Source organism: Schistocerca cancellata, chromosome 2 (genome assembly GCF_023864275.1).
Source record: "Schistocerca cancellata isolate TAMUIC-IGC-003103 chromosome 2, iqSchCanc2.1, whole genome shotgun sequence".
Classification (NCBI taxonomy): Eukaryota; Metazoa; Arthropoda; class Insecta; order Orthoptera; family Acrididae; genus Schistocerca; species Schistocerca cancellata.
Window position 1 is genome coordinate 758,249,847 of NC_064627.1, and position 24,178 is coordinate 758,274,024.

Sequence of the window (24,178 nt, forward strand, 5' to 3'; positions counted from 1 at the left end):
TATATAGGTGTTGCTGACTGCAGCACCATATTCTGCCTGTTTGCATAGCTCTGTATTTGAATACACATACCTATACCAATTTCTTTCGTGCTTCAGTGTAGTACATGGTCTATATTTTTGTAGATTTGACATATCACCTTTGTAAAAGGTAATCACTTTTCTCTTTTACAGATATCCAGAAAATACTACTGCCTTTTTTTTTTACATCAAATTTACTTGATGTCCTTCACTGTATTCCATCTAAACCTTTCATATGTGTACTTTTCAGTGTACTTAAATTTTTTAGGGTTAGAGATAATTATAGATAAATTTACAGTGTTATAAACTCATTTTGTTTTTGTGACATGTGGTTGTCTCATACTGTTGTGTAGTGCTGGTTGAAAATGGTCACTTATTGAACGTCTAAACATTCTTTCTTGGCTAAATGTATTTTCTAAGGTTTCAAAAGTTTTAATGAAACTGTGAGACATGTTTATCTTATTATCTTACTGCATATTTTCTCTCTGTTTACCTTATAAATTGGCTTGATTCCTGTCATCTGCATCTACATCTGTACTCCTCAAGGCACCTTATGGTGTGTGGCAGAGTGTAGTTCTGGTACCAGTATGACTATCAGCCCCTGTGTCATCATCCCCCTTCCCCCCCTTTTTCTTGTTCCATTAACAAATGGCATGTGTGAAGAATGATTGTTTGTAAACCTGTGTATTAGCTGTAATTTCTCAAATTTGTTCATTCTCGTCATTTTGATAAATGTTGTATGGAAGGAAGTAATATGCTTCCTGAAATCATAGCAGAATGTACTCTCTCAAAATTTCAAATTGTAAACCTGTATAATGCACAATGCGTCTCTTGTGGTGCCTGCCATTGGAGTGTAGGGCATCTCAGTAATGATCTCATGCCAACTAAATGATCCTGTGACAAAAAACACTACTCTTCATTCAATGTTGTCCCTGTTGTCTGTCAATCCAACCTGATAAAGGTCTGAGAAGACCCATAATCAGTACTCAGGAATTGGTTGAACAAGTGCTTTGTAAGCCTCTTCCTTCATGACTGAGTTACATTTCTTTAAGACTGTTGCTATGCTGTCTGGCATTTGCTTTTCCTACTCTCTCTCTCTCTCTCTCTCTCTCTCTCTCTCTCTCTCTCTCTCTCTCTCAGATATTTTACAGTATGGTAGTTACTGTTTCAAGTGATTTGTCATGTATTGTGCAGTATGTTACATTTATTAGCATTCAGGGTCAACTGCCAGTCCCTGCACTGTTCATCAGTCCTCTGCAGATCTTCCTGCAGTTCGCTGGTCTTTTGACATTGCTACCTTCTTATAGACAACAGCATCATCTGCAAACATAATGCAGCTTCCATTAGACCATTTATATATAATTGTGAACAGCACCGGTTCTATTAAACTTCACAGAGTACTCCTTAATTTTATTCCAATAAGAGTGACATACTGATTTCTGTTGGAACAGACCTGTTGAATCCAGACACATATTTGGTCCAATGCTCTGTAGACTTGTACTTTTTTCACTAAACGGCAGTGCGGAACTGTGTCGGGCATCTTCATTAAGTCAAGGAAAGTGGCATCAACCTGAATGCCAACATCTGTTATGCACTGGCTCTCACGAGTGAACAGGGCGAGCTGAGTTTGACAGTATCTTGTTTTGCAGAATCCATTTTGATTTTTATAGAGGAGCTTCTTGTTTTGCAGAACTGTTATAATATGTGAGTGTAATAAATGTTCCATAATTCTGCAACAGATTTAAGTCAACGATATAAGCCTATAATTATGTGCATTTGTCCTAAGACTGGTCTTGAAAACGGGAACCATCTGTGCTTCTCTCCAGTCACTAGGTACCCTCAGTTGCTCCAGCTACCTACGATAAACTTCTGCTGAAAGAGGAGCAAGTTCTGCCACGTACTCTCTGTGTAATCTTACAGGAATGTCATTTGGTCTAGATTCTTTTCCACTAGTAAGCAATTGTACTTGCTTTTCTGTTTCACTGCCACTTTGACATTCGTGCAATGATTGAAGGAGGGATTGTATTACAATCTTGTGCTGTGTATCAGTTTCAGAAGACCAAATTCAGTATTTCAGCTTCCATTTCGATGCAAGTATGATCACTGAGTAGATGATTTCCATCCTCTTGAAGACCAAAACTTCTAGAATTATTAGTCATATCTGTAGCAGAATTTTACTTTGAAATTAATTGAATGCTTATTTCATTGCTCTCCTAACACTCATTTTTGCTTTGTAGGCCTACACCTTTTGTTTGTCAGCTAGGTTCTGACTTCACTTAAAGATGAGACAAAGCGCTCTTTGCATATGCAGCAATATTCTAACATAGCTATTAAACTGTGGTGGGTGTATGACATCCATTAAAACCTTGCTCACAACATACTTGTCAAGTCATACAGAATGACACTTTCGAATTTTATCCATTTGCGTTCCACACCTGTGTCGTCAGCACTCAATATTTGATGTTGCTATCCAGATACTTTGCAGTTTTATAAATGTGATATAAAATCACTCTGGAGACAGGCGACTGTTGTAATAATCAGTAGTTCTGCATACAAGCTGACTGGATCGCATTGGTAAAAGCCCAATATCAGGCAACTTATTACTCATACGAAGCATTTTGGAATTTATCCACCATCAGATATCCAGGAGCTATTGCTGTGCGTGGATATACAGTGCCAGTTGTACAAAAATTTGCAGACTGTGAAGATATTGCAGAACCATACCAATTTACAATACCAGCGTCAAATTCTGATCAGAATCGTATAGGCTATACTGTTCTCATGTTAAGTTTCCTGACAATTAGAGAAACACAGTTTCAAGAAAAAATGCATTTAAAGTTATAGTTTACATTTTTTTTGTAGTTAAGTTAAATGTACTTCTAGTCTGCAGTCCCTGGACCATACAGCAACCCTCCAAATCAGAAAGGAGGTCCTCCTCTCCTTTTTCGTAGCTTCTTTCATCCACTGCTCTGCTCACTCAATACACTTTTTGTCCACTTTTGTGCAGAAGTTGTATCTCAAGTTCAAGCACGTTCATACTTTCCAACAATGCCTGTTACATTACTTGGTGATTATTCCCCACCCCCTGTGAATGGTTTTGGGAGACACATTTTCACAAATGGAAGAGCAGTTGAATGGAATGGACAGTGTCTTGAAAGGAGGATATAATATGAACATCAACAAAAGCAAAACGAGGATAATGGAATGTAGTCGAATTAAGTCGGGTGATGCTGAGGGAATTAGATTAGGAAATGAGACACTGAAAGTAGTAAAGGAGTTTTGCTATTTGGGGAGCAAAATAACCAATGATGGTCGAAGTAGAGAGGATATAAAATGTAGACTGGTAATGGCAAGAAAAGCATTTCTGAAGAAGAGAAATTTGTTAACATCAAGTATAGATTTAAGTGTCAGGAAGTCATTTCTGAAAGTATTTCTATGGAGTGTAGCCATGTATGGAAGTAAAACATGGACGATAAATAGTTTGGACAAGAAGAGAATAGAAGCTTTTGAAATGTGGTGCTACAGAAGAATGCTGAAGATTAGATGGGTAGATCACATAACTAATGAGGAGGTATTGAATAGAATTGGGGAGAAGAGGAGTTTGTGGCACAACTTGACTAGAAGAAGGGACCGGTTGGTAGGACATGTTCTGAGGCATCAAGGGATCACAAATTTAGCATTGGAGGGCAGCATGGAGGGTAAAAATCGTAGAGGGAGACCAAGAGATGAATACACTAAGCAGATTCAGAAGGATGTAGGTTGCAGTAGGTACTGGGAGATGAAGAAACTTGCACAGGATAGGGTAGCATAGAGAGCTGCATCAAACCAGTCTCAGGACTGAAGACCACAACAACAACATTTTCACAAATTCAAACAGCCCTGCCTCCAATCTGAATCATACAATGAACCTTTTACCTCGTCTCACGATACAGCCCCAGGCCCTGATTCAATTCGTAATCAGATGATCCATCACCTGAATGTTACCTAATGGCTACATCTACTCAGGGTCTTCAATTATATGTGGTTTGAAGGTATTTTCCCATTGCAATGGCAAAATAGCATCATTGTCCCAGTCCTTAGGCAGGCAATAAACCAGTGTTTCTCAACAGCTACCAATCGATTAGCCTCAGCAAATGCTTGAAAGACCTTCAGATTATGGTGGGTTCTCAGTTCTCAAAGCCTTGTGTCCTATCGGTGTGATTTCCAGGAGGGGTGATCCATGTCTGATCATATGGTTGGAAACAGTAATCCCCTAGCCTTTTTCTAATTGCAGTCATTTTTGACTTACATAAAGCATTGTTTGGCATGATCGCATTTTACATGTCTGGGTCTTTTGTGGCCCCCTATCTTTTCTTTTTTGTCAGTTTTTATCCCATCAGTTGTATTGTGTTCGAGTTGATTCTTCAATGAGCGCTCTATACAGCTTAGAGAATGTCATCCCACAAGACTTTGTCCTGAATGTCACATTCCTCCTCATCCCCATCAATGGGCTAATGACATGTGTCAGACTGCGGGTCACACCTACACCGTAGTCGACTGCTTTTACATGTGCTCAGCGACTACTCAGTAGCCTTGGCTGAACAACAGCTTCAAGGCACCTCCGAATGTCCTCTGTGTGGACACTTTCCACGGTTTCCAGTTCTCTCCTGCAAAAACGTGGGTCATACATTTCTGTTGTCATTCCATGGTCCATTCTGACCCAAAACTCCTCTTGGGTACCCAGCACTTCGAAGTTGTAGCATACTCGTGCTTTTTGGTCCAGATTTTGATAAATAAGCTGAATATCTTGCCCCTTATTCCTCAAAGACTCATTGCACATGGAAGCTTAATGCACTCTGCTTTCTTACCCACAGCTCTTGAGGTGCAGGTCATGTTACTCTTCTCTGTGTTTACTGGGCCCTGCTCTCATCCTGACTGGACTATGATAGTTTGAGGTAGCCTTTGCCTTTGAAGTTGTTAGATCCTGTCCATCATCGTGGAGATTGTTTGGCTACTGGCGCCATCCTGACTAGACCTGCAGACAATCTTCTTACTGAAGCAAAAAATGTTACCTCTTCGCTTCCAACTGTACCACCTCTTGGTCTCCTGTGCAATCACCATTCAAAAATTCCCTGATCAGCCAACATATCCCATTTTTATGCATATGAGGGGCATCAACCTCTTGATACCTGCCCTTGGGTGGGATTACCAGTTCAAATGTGCCTCACAGCCCTCTGCCAGGATCCCCACCTCTCCTCCCTGCAAATTACTCCTTGTGTTTTCTTGTACAACCCATCTTGGTTGTTGCCCAACCTGTGAATTACAACCAATCTAATGCAAGACCCTAAAGTTTGTAGTACCCATTGCCTTTCGGCATCTGCTACATTCAGTTCTTCTGGAATTTCTGAGTGCTACCATCTTTCACTCTGACAGGTCTAAAACAGTGGATGAGACGGAATATGGTTTTACATCCCCTACTGGTCAAGAACACTATTTAATCCCAGGAGGATGTAATGTTTTTTTTTACAGCAGAGCCATTAAGAGCTTTATTAAACAGGCCTCCTTTGATTGAATTTTCATATGTAGCAAGTCACTGAGGTGTCCTCAGGCCATTGATTGATGTTAATGTTGTCACCATGTTGTCTCTGCTATTCATGATCTTCTCACTGAACTTGGTTATACTCACTGCTCGGTTGTCTTCCTTTGGTTCCCCAATCACATGGATGTCCCAGTGAAGGAAATAGGAGATTGTTTGACTTGAGGATTGATTACTTGCCCCCAATTCACTTTTCTGATCCCATTTGCAGATGTGTGGGTGCAAGTAAGACTGCTCAGTCAGACTTGGAATGACATCTGGTTGGCTACTGCCCCATCTAATCAACCCCAGACTGTCAAGGAGACTACTGCTGCACGGTGCTCTTCTTTCCATTCCTCTTGGAAGGGATTGGTCATCCTGTGTCACCTTCCCGTTGATCATGCCAGGCTAATCCAAAGTTTATTTTACGTAATGAGCCACTCTTGCATTGTAGTTGTGGAGCCTTACAGACATACCCTGGTGGAATGCCCCCTTCTTGTGGCCCACAATGTGGAGTGTGGCTTTCCAAATTTTTTTCCTCAAATATTGACATATTCTTGGATGGTTCAATTGGTTCTGCATTTTCCCCATTAAAATGGTTGTTGTTATTTTCTAATATAAGATTTTAAGCTACTTTTGGGGCATGTTCAGTTTGGTTCGGTTTGAGCTGCCTCCCTCTGCATGTTGTTTTAGTTGCTTTTGGATGCAGTTTGTCTCCTTTTCCACCACACTCTTATTTTTTTTTATTCTGCAGGTAGCACTTTGTTAATTTTATTTATTTTTATCTATTTACATGTCAAGTTCTGTAGGACCAAATTGAGGAGCAAATCTCCAAGGTCATGGAATGTTTCAGTACATGAAATTACAGCATAAAAGCAATAACAGATAACAGATGAAAAATAAATGTATATAAACCCAAAAAAGTCAGTCCATAAGTTTAACTTCTTTCTTTCCCTCAGCAGCTGTGGAAGCATTAAATCTGAATTGAAACTGTCGTAGAATGGAAACGATACATTTCTGGACCTGGGTTCCTGTTCAAAGTATTATGCTCTTACTACCCTTTACAAGTCCTAAAAGACGGTAACGGGAATTCCTGAACACCCAGTATACTTGCTATGCACATTGTTTTCATTTTGATAGGACTGTCTACTTCGAAGGACAGTGTAATTAGCAAATGTGTTAATGATGTACTTGTCACACATTAATTATTGTGAATCTAGGTCTATATTAGGTTACTGTACTCTATCAGTCATGTTGTAGGACGTCAACAGAGTGCAGTATGTGGCTTGCCATTTGTGTATGCATATATTATAGTAAATGATACTCAATCTGGCCATAAACTGTAGGTGATTCCACATCAAAGTACTATTAAAATATTTGAAATGTAAAAGTTGTGTGGAGCATGCCATTTGAAATAGCCTGCTTCAGACACTTTTCAGCAACATTCGACAGAGGCCCAAGTACTGATGGCATATTGGCACAGGTAAATAGGGTAACATTACTACTGGAGCACAGGTGGGACAGCTGCGGATGAGACATCTCTCATCACATGCAGAGCCCTGGGGACACCCACCTGCTGGGTGACTTGTTACTTTGCTCTTGTTTTTATTATTGATGGTCCAACTAGTGACCATTACATTTTTAGCATTCACATTTTTCTGTTCTGAATGAGCCGACTAGAAACATTCTCTATAATTCTCTTCACAGTTCATAGCAGGGGTTGGATGCGAGGTGGGGCTCTGGGATACCACTGGTTTGCTCTAACCTACATGCTGGCCTATACATACACTTCACCATAAATTTGTCCTCAAATGTGGCATCAGCATTGCCTTCAAAGCCTAGATCTCACTGCTCCTATCGACTTCCATCATCAGAAAATATAGTTTGCCAACATCACTGCACCTGGATCGAAGGACTTGTGTGACCTTAACTCCCAATCAACCAGCATACCACCGTGACACAAAGTATGAACTTAAACTAAATATTTGTCGTCTAGTATTGGAACATACACTTTATGTATATAGCTCAAGAGGAGAGTGTGATATACAGTCACAGATGAATGAGCTTTTCAGGAGGAAATCGATACCCTAGGGCCAAAAGCACTTTAACTATTTGTCCAAAAAAAAAAACTGAATCAAGTATTGTAAGAACAGCTGTAATGGAAACCACAATACACAGTATGAACCAAGAAAAAAATATTTATCATAAATCAGTGGTAGTGCTGGAAATACAGTTTCAAGTGGAAACTGCAATATGTAGGTACAAAGATATGCATGTTTTGGTAGTAAACTGAAACATTTGTCCCACAAGAATCTTTAACTATCTATCTGAAAGAAAATAAACCAGGTATCGTAACGAAACATTTTAGCATTAGTGGGGACCTGATATATATCAGTAAAAAAAAAAAAGAGACTGATAAATCAACTAAATATTATTATTCCCTCCAAAACAGAACAGACAATATTTTGTTTCTCATGCACAGCAAAGATTAAGGCTATAAAGAATTGAAAATCGATCTCTGCACCAAGAATTTGTGACAGCTGACGATTAGCATTGCAAATTGCTCTTGCCCCCTTATTGTATAGGTTATATAACTACCAAATTTCACGTAGATTCTATGATAAATAAAAATATGTTAATTTATTTTTGAAGTGTAAACAAGTGTGATTTTTGGTATCACAATATATATATATAAAAAAAGAACTTCCAAAATTTGGTATGGTTACTTATCTCCATACAAAGAACAAATAAGCCAAGTCACATCCAGATCTGAGATGATGGGTGAGATAACCTGGATGACTTGACATGGAATAATCCAAAGACAAAAGACAGCAGAACTTCATAACTGAGACCTAAGCATTAGTAGTTGTGCTTTTGATTGCCCTTTCTCCATCAGGAAGCTGGATATCGCATCCATATCTTATGACATTACCTAGACATGATAGGGAGCCATTGCAACATAAAGTAACACTGAACCCCCACATCCACACCGGTTGTTCAGAGCATGGATGTGGGGGTTCAGAGCATCCTCCTACAGGCCAACCGCAAATTAGAACAGCATGCCACCCTCCACCTTAAAAAACTATCCAATCTCCTGGTTTCCCACCTCCGGAAAGGCAACTCACTCACCCTTCACAACCATTCCAGCAAACCTCAACCTCCTCTCATTGCACACAAACCCAGTCTCTCCCATCTACTCAATCTCCCACTTCCAGCTCCACTCCCTCCAAAACCTCAAAATTCCAATCAACACAATCTGGAACCACAACACCCCAATTCAGTAGTTAACCTCTCCTCCAAACCTCTCTCCCAATCCGAAACCTCTGTCCTATCCAAAGGCCTCACCTTCAGCCCCACTCCCAGATTTAACCAAACAGCCCTTGTCAAAGATTTACTGTCCTACACCCATACTCTCTGCTGGAAATATCACTTTGCCACGAAGAAAAATGATCCTAATCCTACTCCTAATGATCCAACTCCCCAAGATACTATCCAAATTGAACCATGCCTGGAACAGTTCCGTCCTCCGTCACAGCGGGACCCACCTCCTCTTCCTCAAAATCACCCTCTCCTAACCTTCCAGGAATTTCTGACTTCCAGCCTTGCCTCTCAATCCTTCTTAAAAAACCTTAATCCTACTCCCAACATCACCACTGCTGAAGCCCAGGCTATCCGTGATCTGAAGGCTGACCAATCCATCGTCATTCTTCCGGCGGACAAGGGTTCCACGACTGTGGTACTTGATCGTCGGGAGTACGTGGCTGAGGGACTGCGTCAGCTTTCAGACAACACTACTTACAAAGTTTGCCATGGTAATCCCATTCCTGATGTCCAGGCGGAGCTTCAAGGAATCCTCAGAACCTTAGGCCCCCTACAAAACCTTTCACCTGACTCCATCAACCTCCTGACCCCACCAACACCCCACACCCCTACCTTCTACCTTCTTCCCAAAATTCACAAACCCAATCATCCCGGCCGTTCCATTGTAGCTGGTTACCAAGCCCCCACAGAACGCATCTCTGCCTACGTAGATCAACACCTTCAACCCATTACATGCAGTCTCCCATCCTTCATCAATGACACCAACCACTTTCTCGAACGCCTGGAATCCCCACCCAGTCTGTTACCCCCGGAAACCATCCTTGTAACCATTGATGCCACTTCCTTATACACAAATATTCCGCATGTCCAGGGCCTCGCTGCGATGGAGCACTTCCTTTCACGCCAATCACCTGCCGCCCTACCTAAAACCTCTTTCCTCATTACCTTAGCCAGCTTCATCATGACCCACAACTTCTTCACTTTTGAAGGCCAGACATACCAACAATTAAAGGGAACAGCCATGGGTACCAGGATGGCCCCCTCGTACGCCAACCTATTCATGGGTCGCTTAGAGGAAGCCTTCTTGGTTACCCAGGCCTGCCAACCCAAAGTTTGGTACAGATTTATTGATGACATTTTCATGATCTGGACTCACAGTGAAGAAGAACTCCAGAATTTCCTCTCCAACCTCAACTCCTTTGGTTCCATCAGATTCACCTGGTCCTACTCTAAATCCCATGCCACTTTCCTTGACGTTGACCTCCACCTGTCCAATGGCCAGCTTCACACGTCCGTCCACATCAAACCCACCAACAAGCAACAGTACCTCCATTATGACAGCTGCCACCCATTCCACATCAAACGGTCCCTTCCCTACAGCCTAGGTCTTCGTGGCAAACGAATCTGCTCCAGTCCGGAATCCTTGAACCATTACACCAACAACCTGAAAACAGCTTTTGCATCCCGTAACTACCCTCCCGACCTGGTACAGAAGCAAATAACCAGAGCCACTTCCTCATCTCCTCAAACCCGGAACCTTCCACAGAAGAACCCCAAAAGTGCCCCACTTGTGACAGGATACTTTCTGGGACTGGATCAGATTCTGAATGTGACTCTCCAGCAGGGATACGACTTCCTCAAATCCTGCCCTGAAATGAGATCCATCCTTCATGAAATCCTCCCCACTCCACCAAGAGTGTCTTTCCGCCGTCCACCTAACCTTCGTAACCTCTTAGTTCATCCCTATGAAATCCCCAAACCACCTTCCCTACCCTCTGGCTCCTACCTCTGTAACCGCCCCCCGGTGTAAAACCTGTCCCATGCACCCTCCCACCACCACCTGTTCCAGTCCTGTAACCCGGAAGGTGTACACGATCAAAGGCAGAGCCACGTGTGAAAGCACCCACGTGATTTACCAACTGACCTGCCTACACTGTGAAGCGTTCTATGTTGGAATGACCAGCAACAAACTGTCCATTCGCATGAATGGACACAGGCAGACAGTGTTTGTTGGTAATGAGGATCACCCTGTGGCTAAACATGCCTTGGTGCACGGCCAGCACATTTTGGCACAGTGTTACACCGTCCGGGTTATCTGGATACTTCCCACTAACACCAACCTGTCAGAACTCCGGAGATGGGAACTTGTCCTTCAGCATATCCTCTCTTCTCGCTATCCGCCAGGCCTCAATCTCCGCTAATTTCTAATTTCAATCTGCCGCCGCTCATACCTCACCTGTCTTTCAACATCATCTTTGCCTCTGTACTTCCGTCCCGACTGACATCTCTGCCCAAACTCTTTGCCTTTACAAATGTCTGCTTGTGTCTGTGTATATGCGGATGGATATGTGTGTGTGTGCGAGTGTATACCTGTCCTTTTTTTCCCCCTAAGGTAAGTCTTTCCGCTCCCGGGATTGGAATGACTCCTTACCCTCTCCCTTAAAACCCATATCCTTTTGTCTTTCCTTCTCCTTCCCTCTTTCCTGACGAGGCAACCGTTGGTTGCGAAAGCTAGAATTTTGTGTGTATGTTTGTTTTAGTTTGTGTGTCTATCGACTTACCAAATGAAAGTGCTGGCAGGTCGACAGACACACAAACGAACACAAACATACACGCAAAATTCAAGCTTTCGCAACAAACTGTTGCCTCATCAGGAAAGAGGGAAGGAGAGGGAAAGACAAAGGATGTGGGTTTTAAGGGAGAGGGTAAGGAGTCATTCCAGTCCCGGGAGCGGAAAGACTTACCTTATGGGGAAAAAAGGACGGGTATACACTCGCGCGCACACACACACACACACACACACATATCCATCCACACATATACAGACACTAGCAGACTGCTGTTTGTTGCGAAAGCTTGAATTTTGTGTGTATGTTTGTGTTCGTTTGTGTGTCTGTCGACCTGCCAGCACTTTCATTTGGTAAGTCACATCATCTTTGTTTTTAGGTATATTTTTCCTTCATGGAATGTTTCCTTCTATTATATATATATATATATATATATATATATATATATATATATATATATATATATATTAGTCCTGTTTACAGTATTCATACAGATTTATACATATATTAAAAAATCTCTGCTCCTTGCCATGAAATTAACAGAACTTTTATATCATCGGAACTAGTTTCTCAGATAATTTGTAGGAAGAATAAATAATGAGGTAAGTTTTCTATTTTCTTTTGAATTCATAGCGATTACCAATTTCTTGCTTTATGCCAGGCTGGAGTTAGTTGATCGTCTTATCACCAGAGTACATAACACCATTCTGGATCCTGGATCAGGAAGCAATGTCTATATGAAGATTATTTTTGTGACAGTATGTATCTGAGTTCTGCTGAAACTGATTTTTATGATCAGAAACAAAAGCTATTGGGAAGTGTATGTAAGAATTCCAATATGGTTACAAAGCCATCTACAAAATGTACAGTTATTTACTTCAGACAACAGTCTTACTGCTCACTTCTGCTGCATAATTTTTTTTTTTTTTTTTTTTTTTTTCTAATTAGATGAACTGCCCCAAAAAATAATTCAGTAAGAGAATAAGGATTGAAAATTTGCAAGATACTCAAACACTCTTGTCTTTAGGTCAAAGTGAAAGACACTTAAAAGTGCATAGCACACTGAAGAGCAATTCTTGATTAGTTTATCCATGTAGTGACTTCATTTTAAACAGTTATCCAGGATGACTCTAAGAAATTTTATACACTGTGCATCATTCAGTGTATAATCACTAATGTGTATGTCTAGTGCTAAAAGATTGTTATTTTTTGCTTAACCCTCCAGCGGGCTTGCTGAATTGTGTAACACAAGCAGTCACGCAGTGTACTTTGTGCACATGTAAAGAACAGCTATCTTTATATTATAAAAGTAAGCATATGTGAGCAACATCAAAGTTTAGTCTTTGTTTAATTAAACATCGATAAAGTAAACTTATTATATGAGCTAAAGCAGTGCTTAATCAAATAATTATATAGAATAAACTTTCATTGTATCATTTTGTTGCTGCGTACAAGTGTTACCTCATAGTAATGACCCATTCTGAACGTTATACAGCGCAGTTGCTTTGGATCCCAACCAAACGCTTATTAGTTTAGTAATTATCTTGTAGACAATTGTCTCATTGTGGGATTGTGCTGCTAGCTAGGATTCTGTGGCAATTCGTTGCACAAATCGTAAATTTTTTCTCGCCTAGCTTGCTGTTCATTTTATAATACTGCTGCTCATTTGGATGTATGACAACACAATTCATAACTACATTAGCAGAGGCAATAATGAGGGAATAGGTATGGGCTCTTAGTTTTAAAACAACAATAGAGCAGGTTCGCGCACTTTGTACATAGGCAGTCCCACTCAAGGCTTAAAATGACATGAAATGAGTCTTCGGAAGATAAAAACTTAAACTGCTAGCTGTGAGCCACTTGTAGTTCTTTTAGCTATCATCTGAACTGTGTCTGCTAAGCTTGAAACTTGACCCTTGATTAGTGTGTCTGTGTCATCAGCAATCATTACATACGTTAAAATGTCCTGTTAAAGCCACTGGAGGATCATTTATGTAGGTTAGAAATGAGTGGACTCGGCGTCAATCCTTGTATCACTCCACACGTTATGTTCCCCCATTTTAAGCTTATTTACATGCCTGAGATTTTAACTCTCGTGACCTCCAAGTTTACAGTTGTGTTTTCTCTGAATACCCTCCATTATTTGGCCTATTTTTGTCTCTGCATGTTTTCCTGTTTCTGACCTGTAAAACTTAAGATATTGTAGCCTTACAGCTGTTTTGTCTTGCTTCCAAACAAATTAATGCACTGTTCACTTTACATTCATCCCATTATGCATGTGTATAGCCAGTTCTTAAATTGTGTTTCAGTCTGTTGATGTATTTGTGTCTGTCACAGTTCTTTTGACTTAAGCATTTTTCATAGCAGTGAGCAACATATGCTCATATAGAGATTGTTTCTCCATAATGGAATATCTTTGACAACCAATTGGAATGGATTATTAACACCTTTAACAATAATTTTAATGTTTCAGGGGTGCAGCTGATGAAGACGAAGATGACTTTCCTAGTGGCTTTGAGTCAGAGCTGGCTGTTATGGAGCAGATGGAACTTGAACAACAAGCTGACAGCCAAGATCTCATTGGACAGGTAATATTTATATACAAATATCTACAAGTTTATTAATTTATTCGAGCCAGAAGCTGCACAAAATTCTGCATCAAATAAGCTACCATATTATAGGATACTGCTAAAAGAACAATTTACATAAATTACAATTTACATAGGTTACATAATAGAGCAAAAGAAGAGAAAACAAAATGATCTGTGCTCATAATTGAACAAAGCAACTGCACCACCTTCAGCTTTCTTCAGCTCTTCATCACTTCATGCCTCAGGGCGGCATGGATGGCAGCATCAGTGATTCCATTTCTGTTCTGTGCATTCACATCGTTTTGGTCTGTTGGAAAATATGCATTGGACAAGGCTGTTCCTGGATTTACAAACACTTGACATTAGCCTGTTCAGTGATCTCTAGGTCCTAAAGTAGTCCAGGTGGTAGACACTGAGCAGGTTTCATCCACATTTGAAATTGTTCTCAGGCAATACATGGAGAAATAATTATTGCTGACGTGGAATTGAGGGACTGCTTCTAGGTTTCAACCTAGATCTTGGTAGCTGATGAGCATAGACAGGGTGTTAATGAGTTAGTTTATCTTTTTCCTTTCAACCTCTACAGCTGCTTTATGACGTATATCAGGTGGTGCAGTACCTGCCAAACAATAAACTTTGTCTGTAGGTGTCAGTTTGACATCCAGTAGTCAATCATGCAGTTCCCTGCAATGTGAAATCCATTTCCTCTGCATGGGCAGAGATACACCTCACAGGGCATGCAAACATCCCTGTAGAGAAACAGAGTAACATGGCAGAGGTTCTACTGCCTTGATGTTGGCTCCTCAGTTACTACTAGTGAGTTTCCCAATAATACTTCAGTATGTTAAAGACCTGTCTAAAGTGATGCCAAGATATGTAGACATAAAGCAGCATTCCTTGGAAACTTTCCAGTTAACCTTTAATATTGATTTGCTTGTCTGTATCAGAGTCGATAGCCATAGATCTATATTCCTGAGGATTAAATTTCAGATGGTCCTTACCATAATACTGATGGAAAGATCAGTGCTGTTGTAAGAATTTGTTCAGTTAGTTTTTGCTTGGGTTGCAAGAGCAAGATAGTCTGCATATATGAAGTTATTGCAAGTGCTAGGCCTTAGTTGGTCATTGGGGTATATATAACATACACGGGAAAAGACACATCCTTGAAGCAAGCCATTCTTTTGGTTTCTCCAACGACGACACATTCCTTGAAACTCGACTAATAACATTTGACTGTGCAGTAAAGTGCCGAGGTCACAGGGGTCAAACTGTTCAAAAGAAGCCTTTAAAGTACTTTATAAAGATGACGTAGTGAAATAGATTGGATGATACTTTCCAAGATGTCAGTCTGACAACTACTTTGATTTTTCTCCACACTTCAAGGATCTGCGTCTCACACAAGCAGTTATTAATGAATTGGACAAGCCATTTCATTGTTATTTGTTCAATTTTTTTTATTTGTTCCATCATCCAGGTCAACTGCTTTATGGTTCTTGCATTACCGAATGGCTTCTTGCAGTTCTTTTTCAATAAATTCACAAAGTTAAGAATGTAATCGCTGTTGAATATTTTATGATGTAGTCCTGTATTCAGTAAGTGACAAATTAACCTAAAATTTTTTGCCTTATATAGTGAAATGCGTGTAATATTTCAGAAATCAGGGAAATTTGGAAAAAAAAGACACTGGAAAAATATCGTATTTATCTCAGTAGATGAAATGGTTTTTTTTACTGAGATGTCATGCATCACCACTGGCTGGATGCAGCTGAGTACGTGCAGCGATTCCCTACTCCCTCATTTCTCCTGCTTCTCTCCTTTCTACCACTCCCCTCAGCTTGCAGTCAGTGCTGCCACCACTTCTTGCCGATGAGAAGCAGGGAGGCATGAATGGTTTGTTTGGATCTGATTCTCATAGATTGTTGACACAGCGGCTGGAGAAGGCGGCCCCAAGTGCATGAGTTGTGTCTTGAGTGATTGTGTGAATGTGTGTGTGTGCGCGCGCATGTGTGTGCTCTCATTTTATGACAAAGGCTATTGCCGCAAATTTAGTTGTGAGAGTATGATTGCCTTTTCTGTGTGTCTGTCTGCAGCTCAGCGATCATCTTTACAGTGAATTGCTACCTATCCTCGTTAGTATTGACTCTCAGAGTATTTGCACAAGTTATCTGTTGCGTGGATTGATCACTGCAGTCTCATCTCATCAACCCCTGAGGGGCTCAGCATTTGTATGCTGAACAAGGGCTTGGCAACCCCGGAGTTCCTGAGCTGGGGACTGGTAAGCACCATCAGTCCTCTGTCACCGTAAGCTCTGGTCATACTTCAACGACCACCATGCGGTGCAGTGGTGGAATGTTGTGTGTTTCGGAGAATGAGGGTCTTTGCTTCACTACCCAGACCGTGAGGAAGGTACACGTCAAGGTGTGCTTCATGCTGATGAGGTGAATGGCTGTTGAGGTAAAACAGTCTTTAGCCGGCAACCTCTGGGGCACCTGCTGCCCCCCAGTTGTATAAGGCTTGCTCAGGCATGCAGGGCTCTGCCTGGGTTGACGGTTGTTTCCCTAGTGTCTGGTGGAATCCCTATGGAACGAACTCGTCAAACTACTAATCCTGATGGGACAGGTGTACCATCAGGCAGTACCTACACCCACTCCTCAAAGAGAGCTCAGTTGGTCAGTCACCCGAAAAGCAGTCTCCAAATCATAGTAACAAGACATTAGTGTGCTATAACACTTTCATTGTAATCAAGCAAACAGGAGGAACCTCTGAGAAGATATCCCCTTTCTGTGTTTCCAACCAAATATCTAAGCTTCTGGGATGTAAGGGCGTAGGTGACTACCCAGTCGAGGCTGAGCTGTATAACACCCTTAACTTTAGTAAGGGCATGGTTACCTGCTCCGATATAATGGAGGTAGACCCTGCGGAGTTAAGTGAACAATGGAAAATATGGGTGTCACGGAAGTGCAGAATTATATGAGGAGAGTCAATGACAAATTGGAAAAATCGGCAACAGTGTTTAGTACTCCAGAATTACCTTAACATATCCTTTTAGGCTATATCTGTCTTAAGGTTTGCCCGTTTGTTCCTAACTCAATGGAGTGCTACAAATGTCAAAGATTTGGCCATACCACAATGGGATGTAATGGGTAGGCTATGTCTGGAAATTGTGGAGACTCACCTCACGAGTCGGCAGTTCTTGTACACTTCCTCCAAAATGTGTAAACTGCTCTGGGGATCACCCACTATGGAGCAGAAAGTGTGGGGTTTCGTTGATGAAAGGAAAATTAAATGAGTTGAAAGTACAGAGACGCGTACTCTAAGGTGAAGCTAAAAAAGCTTTCAAAACTGTGCAACCACTGGTTTTTGCTACTTCTTTTGCATCAGCTCTTAAGACACCAATCGCTAAGTGCGATGCCTCCAAACAAACTCAGACCACAGATTCAAGTACAAGCACATGCACATATTGATGTATTTGTGGGGGAAATGCTGCACTTGCAACTGATGTTGTTCGGAAGCGGTCAGCAATAGGCTTACCACCCAAGCCACATACCTCTACCCAACATCAGAAGCCAACTAAGCCATCCCAGCAACCCAATCAACCACCTCCTCCTGTCAGTAAAGAAAAATGTCCTTTGAAAAGTAGTTCTAAGTCCAAGGAAGCAGTAGTTAAACCTTCAGATCGGCGAGCTCTCTCTCTTTCTGAAGGGGACTATGCTCCTGAGGAAATGGACTTCCAGTCAGAGGAACTAGAGAGCAAGGAACGGTTAACATTCCCCCTGACCTCCCCTGTAAATCACCGCCTCCGAGGGAGAAAGAAAAGAACAATCATCGCTAACCAATGGCTTCCACAGGGACTTCTGTGTTGCAGTGGAATTTGAATGTATATCGCTCACATTTAGAAGAATTGCAGCTACTGGTCCAGGAGAAACCTTTCTGCATCTGCTTACAAGAAACGCGTCTTAAAGTAACTGACACACCTGCATTACAGGGCATACATGAAGGACATTACTACTGGAGGCAGGGCTAAAAGTGGAGTGGCTGTTTTCCATGATGACAGATGCCACTCCTATCCTGTCCCTCTTACCACGACCATGCAAGCAATTGCTGTGAAAGCTGTCGCACCCTTTATCACAGTGTGTTCTTTGTACCTCCCCCCTAATGATGCTTTGGATGCAGACGCACTGACAGAACTCTTCCGGGAACTCCCACATCCATTCCTTCTTGTGGGGGACTTCAGTGCCCACAATGTGCTATGGGGCTAAGCTACAATTTCCTCCAGGGGTCAGATGATCGAGCGACTCGTCCATTCTGAGAATATCTGCCTTCTGAATGCGGGTCAGGTGACTCTTTTCAACAGCTACAGGGCTTTTTTAGCCATTGACCTTTGTTTTTGTTCCCCAGATATTGTGGACTCAGTTCAGTGGAAAGTGGCTTCAGATTTACATTCTAGTGACCACTTCCCAGTGTGGATCCATCTGCCGGCTAGGACAGTGGCCAACAGGAGACCACACAGATGGATGATTCAATGGACAAATTGGTTACAGTACAGTCGACAGGCTGTTTTTGAACAAAAGGATTGTGCACAGGAGGCGGTGGCCCATATCACTTGGGAGATCCAATGGGCTGCCGCAGAGTCCATCCCCACATCTAGTAACCACCTCAGATGATGATGGCCTGTACCTTGGGGGAATGACGCCTGTCGATTGGCAATCAGGGCCAGACGAACAGCTCTGCAGATCTTCAAATACTGTCCAACTACAGACAATCTTCTTGCCTTCAGGTCTGCGAGAGCACATGCAAGATGAGTGATCAAAGAATGGAAGAGGGCTTCCTGGAGGGAATTCACGACTTCCATTAATTGGTCCACTTCCACTGCCCAAGTTTGGGAATCGATAAGATGGATTTCTGGTGGTGTAGTGGTTATGATACTAAACTGCTGCATGGAGGGTCATGAGTTCAAAACTCACCTAGACTGTACAATTTTAATTTCTACATTCAGTTCGAGTACATTCTAGAAGTATCTACAAATGTCAAGGATCATTGTGCTGTAATGTTCTGTAGCTGTATGTATACTGCATTTGTTCTGGTTGGAGGCAGTTCGCTCCACACTCTTATAAGTGCAAGTGCTGAATAAAGCTTTGTTAAGTGAAGATAATGTTCGTCATTCATCTAATTACACCTTCTTCTACATGACATTATTCTGGTGGAGACGCTGAGTATCGGAACTTGCCATAGCGCACATTATCGATGACACAGTGGCTCCCATCAGGCCACGACAGAGCCGCCATTTACGTGGCGAGAAACCTGAATTCGAGCCATATTCAACAGATCGCCATCTATCAGAGACAGAAGAAGAAGAGTACGTTACGATGACAGCAACTGTGTGCCATCACATGAGATATCCTTCCAAGTTCTCTGGTGATGATTTCCAAGATCCAAACAAGTGGCTGAAGGTATATGACCGTATAGCCAAATTTAACAAATGGGACACCGTGTGTTTGGCTAACATGTTTTTCTACTTGGAGGGCACTGCCAAGCAATAGTATGAGAACAATGAGAAGTTCACAAGCTGGGAAGTATTCCAGGTGGAACTGTGCAAGTATTTTGGTGACACACGACGACAGAAGTGCAAGGCTGAAGATAAAGTGCAGGGCACAGCGTCCAGGAGAAACGACAGCACCCTACATTCAAGACATGTAGGAGCTGTGTAAAATAGTGGATCCTAGAATGGAGGAGGAAGATAAGGTTGCACATTTCATGTATCAAGCCCTACTCCTGAAGGTGGTTTAGACAGCAGACGACTTCATAAAATGGTGCCAGTATATTGAGACAGTGCATGAAAAAAGAATTATACCCAAGAAGTTTGAACAGCTTCCAAATGTCGTATCAATGTCTGTGATGGAGGAAGCAACTGATTTCACAAGCGTTCGTCAGATAGTGAGAGAGGGAGTTCAGAAGGCACTTGGATTGCACGGCTAGCAAAAAACCGAGACACTTCAAGAGGTCACAAGGGAGGAAGTGGAACAGTCATTGATTCCAATCTCTCGTCCTTCATTTCCCTTTAAAATGGTGAAAAAGTCGAGACCCAGGCAGAGTTACGTTCCTACAATGCCGCATGAGGAACCTGTTTGGGCACCAAGGAAGACTGACATCTGGAAGACCCAGGATAACCAACCAGTATGTTTCCATTGTGGACGACCGGGACATGTGGTGCGCCATTGTCGAGAAAGGTGGCAGATATTTGATGACGCCCGCGCCACGAGACAGCAGACCGATCTTAGCCGATGCCAACTCCGAGACGATGAAGATGAACAAGAAGATGTGGGTGCAGTACAACATAGGTCACCATCACCGTAAGTTAGCCGCTGGAGAGGATGCACCCCAACATGTCGATCAAGGTCTCCATCGCTGTTTAGAAGCTCCATCCAATCATCTGGCCACCGCAACCTGGAAAACTAAAGGGTGCGACCTCCTTGGAGGTGAGGCCTCCAAAGAGAAAAATCCTCCGCCATCTATCACTACAAAAATGATAGGAAACTATGTCGATATCCTTATGGATGGCTGAGCAGCCCAAGCTGTTGTGGACTCTGGAGCATCATATTCAGTCATTTCAGAGAAGTACCGTCGCCAGTTGCAGAAAACCGTATTCATTGACAACAAAACATCTCTGCTGAAGGTGGATAATGAAAAATATGTAATACCTACAGGAAGATGTACCATTCCTGTGGGTATAAGTGGCCATACACAGGCCTTAGAGTTCATCGTCTTACAAGAGTGTAGTCATGATGTCATTCTCAGATGGGACTTTTTGAAAGCCTCTCAGGCAGTTATAGATTGTGGTCGCTTGAAGATTATGCTAGATGAGATGAGATACTGTAGACAGGAAGATGCCCATCCGAGTGTGTGGAGACTGTGTGCTGGATGAAGTGATCATTCTTGCAGTCAGCGCTAGAAAGATAACTGTCATACCATGCAGCAACCCATGGATCTTGTAGTGGAATGTAAGAGAAGCATACCACCGAAGAATAACTTGCTCATCCCAGCTTCTGACGTCTCGTTTAAGAACGGATTCGGTGAATTGTGGATAATTGACTGTCGTTGAGAACCACAGATCCTTCCAAGACGCATATGCGTAGCAAACGCTGAGCCGTTAATTGAAGAACAGCTGAGCATCATAGAAATCTCCCATGACGAATCTGTGGGCGAAATTAGCACTATCACTACAAGATAAGATCTTCTAGCTGGACTATCACTAGTTCTCACTAACGAACAACAGGAGAAGCTACTTGCCATTCTTCAAGAATTCTCTGAATGCTTCACTCCACAGGTGAAGAGCAAATTAGATAAATCAACAGTGAAGCACCGGATCATCACTGGAGACCATCAACCAGTAAGCCAGAGAGCATACCGTGTGTCAGCAATGGAACATCAAATAATTTGCGTCGAGGTAGAGAAAATGATGAAGAATGACATCATTCAGCCTTCGCAGAGCCCATGTTCGTCACCAGTGGTCCTCGGCAGGAAGAAGGATGGCAGTTGGCGCTTTTGTATTGGTTACAGGAAGCTTAATAAGATAACTAAAAGGGACGTTTACCCTCTTCCACGAATTGACGATACACTAGATTGTCTGAAGGGGGCTATTTTTTTCTCGGGATACTGGCAAATCAACGTGATCATGAGAAAACTGCATTTATCACCCCTGAGGGCCTGTATGAGTTTCAGGTAATGCCGTTTGGTTTGTGTAATGCACCAGCAACTTTTGAACAGATGATGGATAATCTTCTAACGCACCTGAAGTGGACGATGTGTCTTTGTTATATAGATGTCATTACAGTGTTCTCAGAGACATTTGATGAACATATAACAAGACTGAGGGTTGTTCTGAAGTGTCTCCAACAAGGCGGACTGAAACTTAATCCAAGAAAGTGTCTCTGTGGAGCAAAAGAAATCCAAATACTTGGATACCTTGTGTCAAATGAAGGGATGCAGCCAGACCCAGAAAAGGTGAGATCTATAACGGAATTTCCTATTTCTAAAAGTATTAGAGACGTAAGAAGCTTCCTCGGATTATGTTCTTATTACCATTGTTTTATCAAAGACTTTTGTATCAAAGTCAGGCCACTCCAAGAGCTGTTAAAAGCTGATGCTAAATTTATCTGGGGTGGTGCTTAACAAGATTCTTTTGATGTGCTGCGAAAAGCTCTGATGACTGACCCAGTACTTGGTCTGTATGATGAGAGAGCACCTACAGAGCTACACACAGATGCCAGTGGATATGGGATCAGTGCTGTTCCAGTGCAAATTTCAGATGGTAGAGAGAAGGTTATAGCCTATGCTTCTAGGACGCTTACAGAAGCTGAGAGAAACTGCTCAACTACCGAAAGAGAATGTCTTGCTGTGATCTGGGCCATGTGAAAATATCGACAGTATCTCTATGGAAGGCCATTTGCAGTTGTTAAGGACTATCATTCACTTTGTTGGTTGACAGGTCTTAAGGATCCAACAGGACGACTTGCCAGGTGGGCACTACAAGTATGACATTACCATAGTGTACAAAAATGGAAAAAAGCACCAAGATGCTGAATGTCTCTCAAGAACCCCTGTGCAAGACCATCAAGACTTTGATGAAGATAGTGACTGTCTCGCGGCATTCCAGGATCTCTCTGCTGAGCAGGAGGAGGATGCCAAGATATCTCAATTTATACTTGCCTTATTTATTTTATTTATTTATTTATTTATTTATTGTTCTGTGGGACTAAATTAACAAGAAATCTCCATGGTCATGGAACGAGTCAATACATGAAATTATAACTCGATAGTAGAAACAGATAAAATGAAATATAAAAAACATATTCAGGCGACAAGTCGTAAGTTTAAATAAAGAAAATCAATAATGTAACAATGGAATTTGCTTAATTTTTTAGCTCTTCCAGGAGCTCCTCGACAGAATAGAAGGAGTGAGCCATGAAGAAACTCTTCAGTTTATACTTAACAGACTTTGGGCTACTGCTAAGATTTTTTGAGTTCTTGTGGTACCTTATTGAAAATGGATGCAGCAGAATACTGCACTCCTTTCTGCACAAGAGTCAAGGAAGTGCATTCCACATGCAGATTTGATTTCTGCCTAGTATTAACTGAGTGAAAGCTGCTAACTCTTGGGAATAGGTTAATATTGCTAACAACAAACGACATTAAAGAAAATATATACTGTGAGGGCAACGTCATAATTCCCAGACTATTGAATAGGGGTCGACAAGAGGTTCTCGAACTTACACCACATATAGCTCGAACAGCCCGTTTTTGAGCCAAAAATACCCTTTTTGAATCAGAGAAATTACCCCAAAAAATAATACCATACGACATAAGCGTATGAAAATATGCAAAGTAGACTACTTTTCGTGTTGAACTGTCACTTATTTCAGATACTGTTCTAACGGTAAATAAAGCAGCATTTAGTTTCTGAACAAGATCCTGGACATGGGCTTTCCACAACAGCTTATTATCTATCCGAACGCCTATGAACTTGAACTGTTCCGTCTCGCTTATAATATGCCCATTCTGTCTGATCAAAATATCGGTTCTTGTTGAATTGTGAGTTAGAAACTGTAAAAACTGAGTCTTACTGTGATTTAGCATCAAATTGTTTTCCACAAGCCACGAACTTATTTCATGAACTACATTATTTGATACTGTTTCAATATTACACACAAGATCCTTCACTACCAAGCTGGTGTCATCAGCAGACAGAAATATTTTTGAATCACCTGCAATACTAGAAGGCATATCATTTATATAAATAAGAAACAGCAGTGGCCCCAGCACCGACCCCTGGGGAACGCCCCACTTAACAGTGCCCCATTTGGACTGAACATCACTACCACTCTCAATATTGCGGAGAATTACCTTCTGCTTTCTGTTCTTAAAGTAAGAGGCGAACCAATTGTAAGCTACTCCCCTTACTCCATAATGTTCCAACTTCTGCAGTAATATTTTGTGGTCAACACAGTCAAAAGCCTTCGTTAAATCAAAGAAAACACCTAGCGTTCGCAACCTTTTACTTAATCCACCCAAAACTTCACAGAGAAAAGAGAATATAGCATTTTCAGTTGTTAAACCATTTCTAAAACCAA

At 41.7% G+C, this 24,178-nt stretch overlaps 1 protein-coding gene across 1 annotated transcript in view; it reads left to right on the plus strand.

Moving 5' to 3' along the window:
* The window catches only part of LOC126162580 (DNA polymerase delta catalytic subunit), a 137,646-nt gene that overhangs the window by 2,081 nt on the left and 111,387 nt on the right, over positions 1–24,178 (plus strand). Inside the window, exon 2 of the mRNA XM_049919175.1 lies at positions 13,934–14,048. Within this exon, the coding sequence (XP_049775132.1) occupies positions 13,934–14,048 (115 nt within the window). The remainder of the gene's footprint in view (positions 1–13,933; positions 14,049–24,178) is intronic.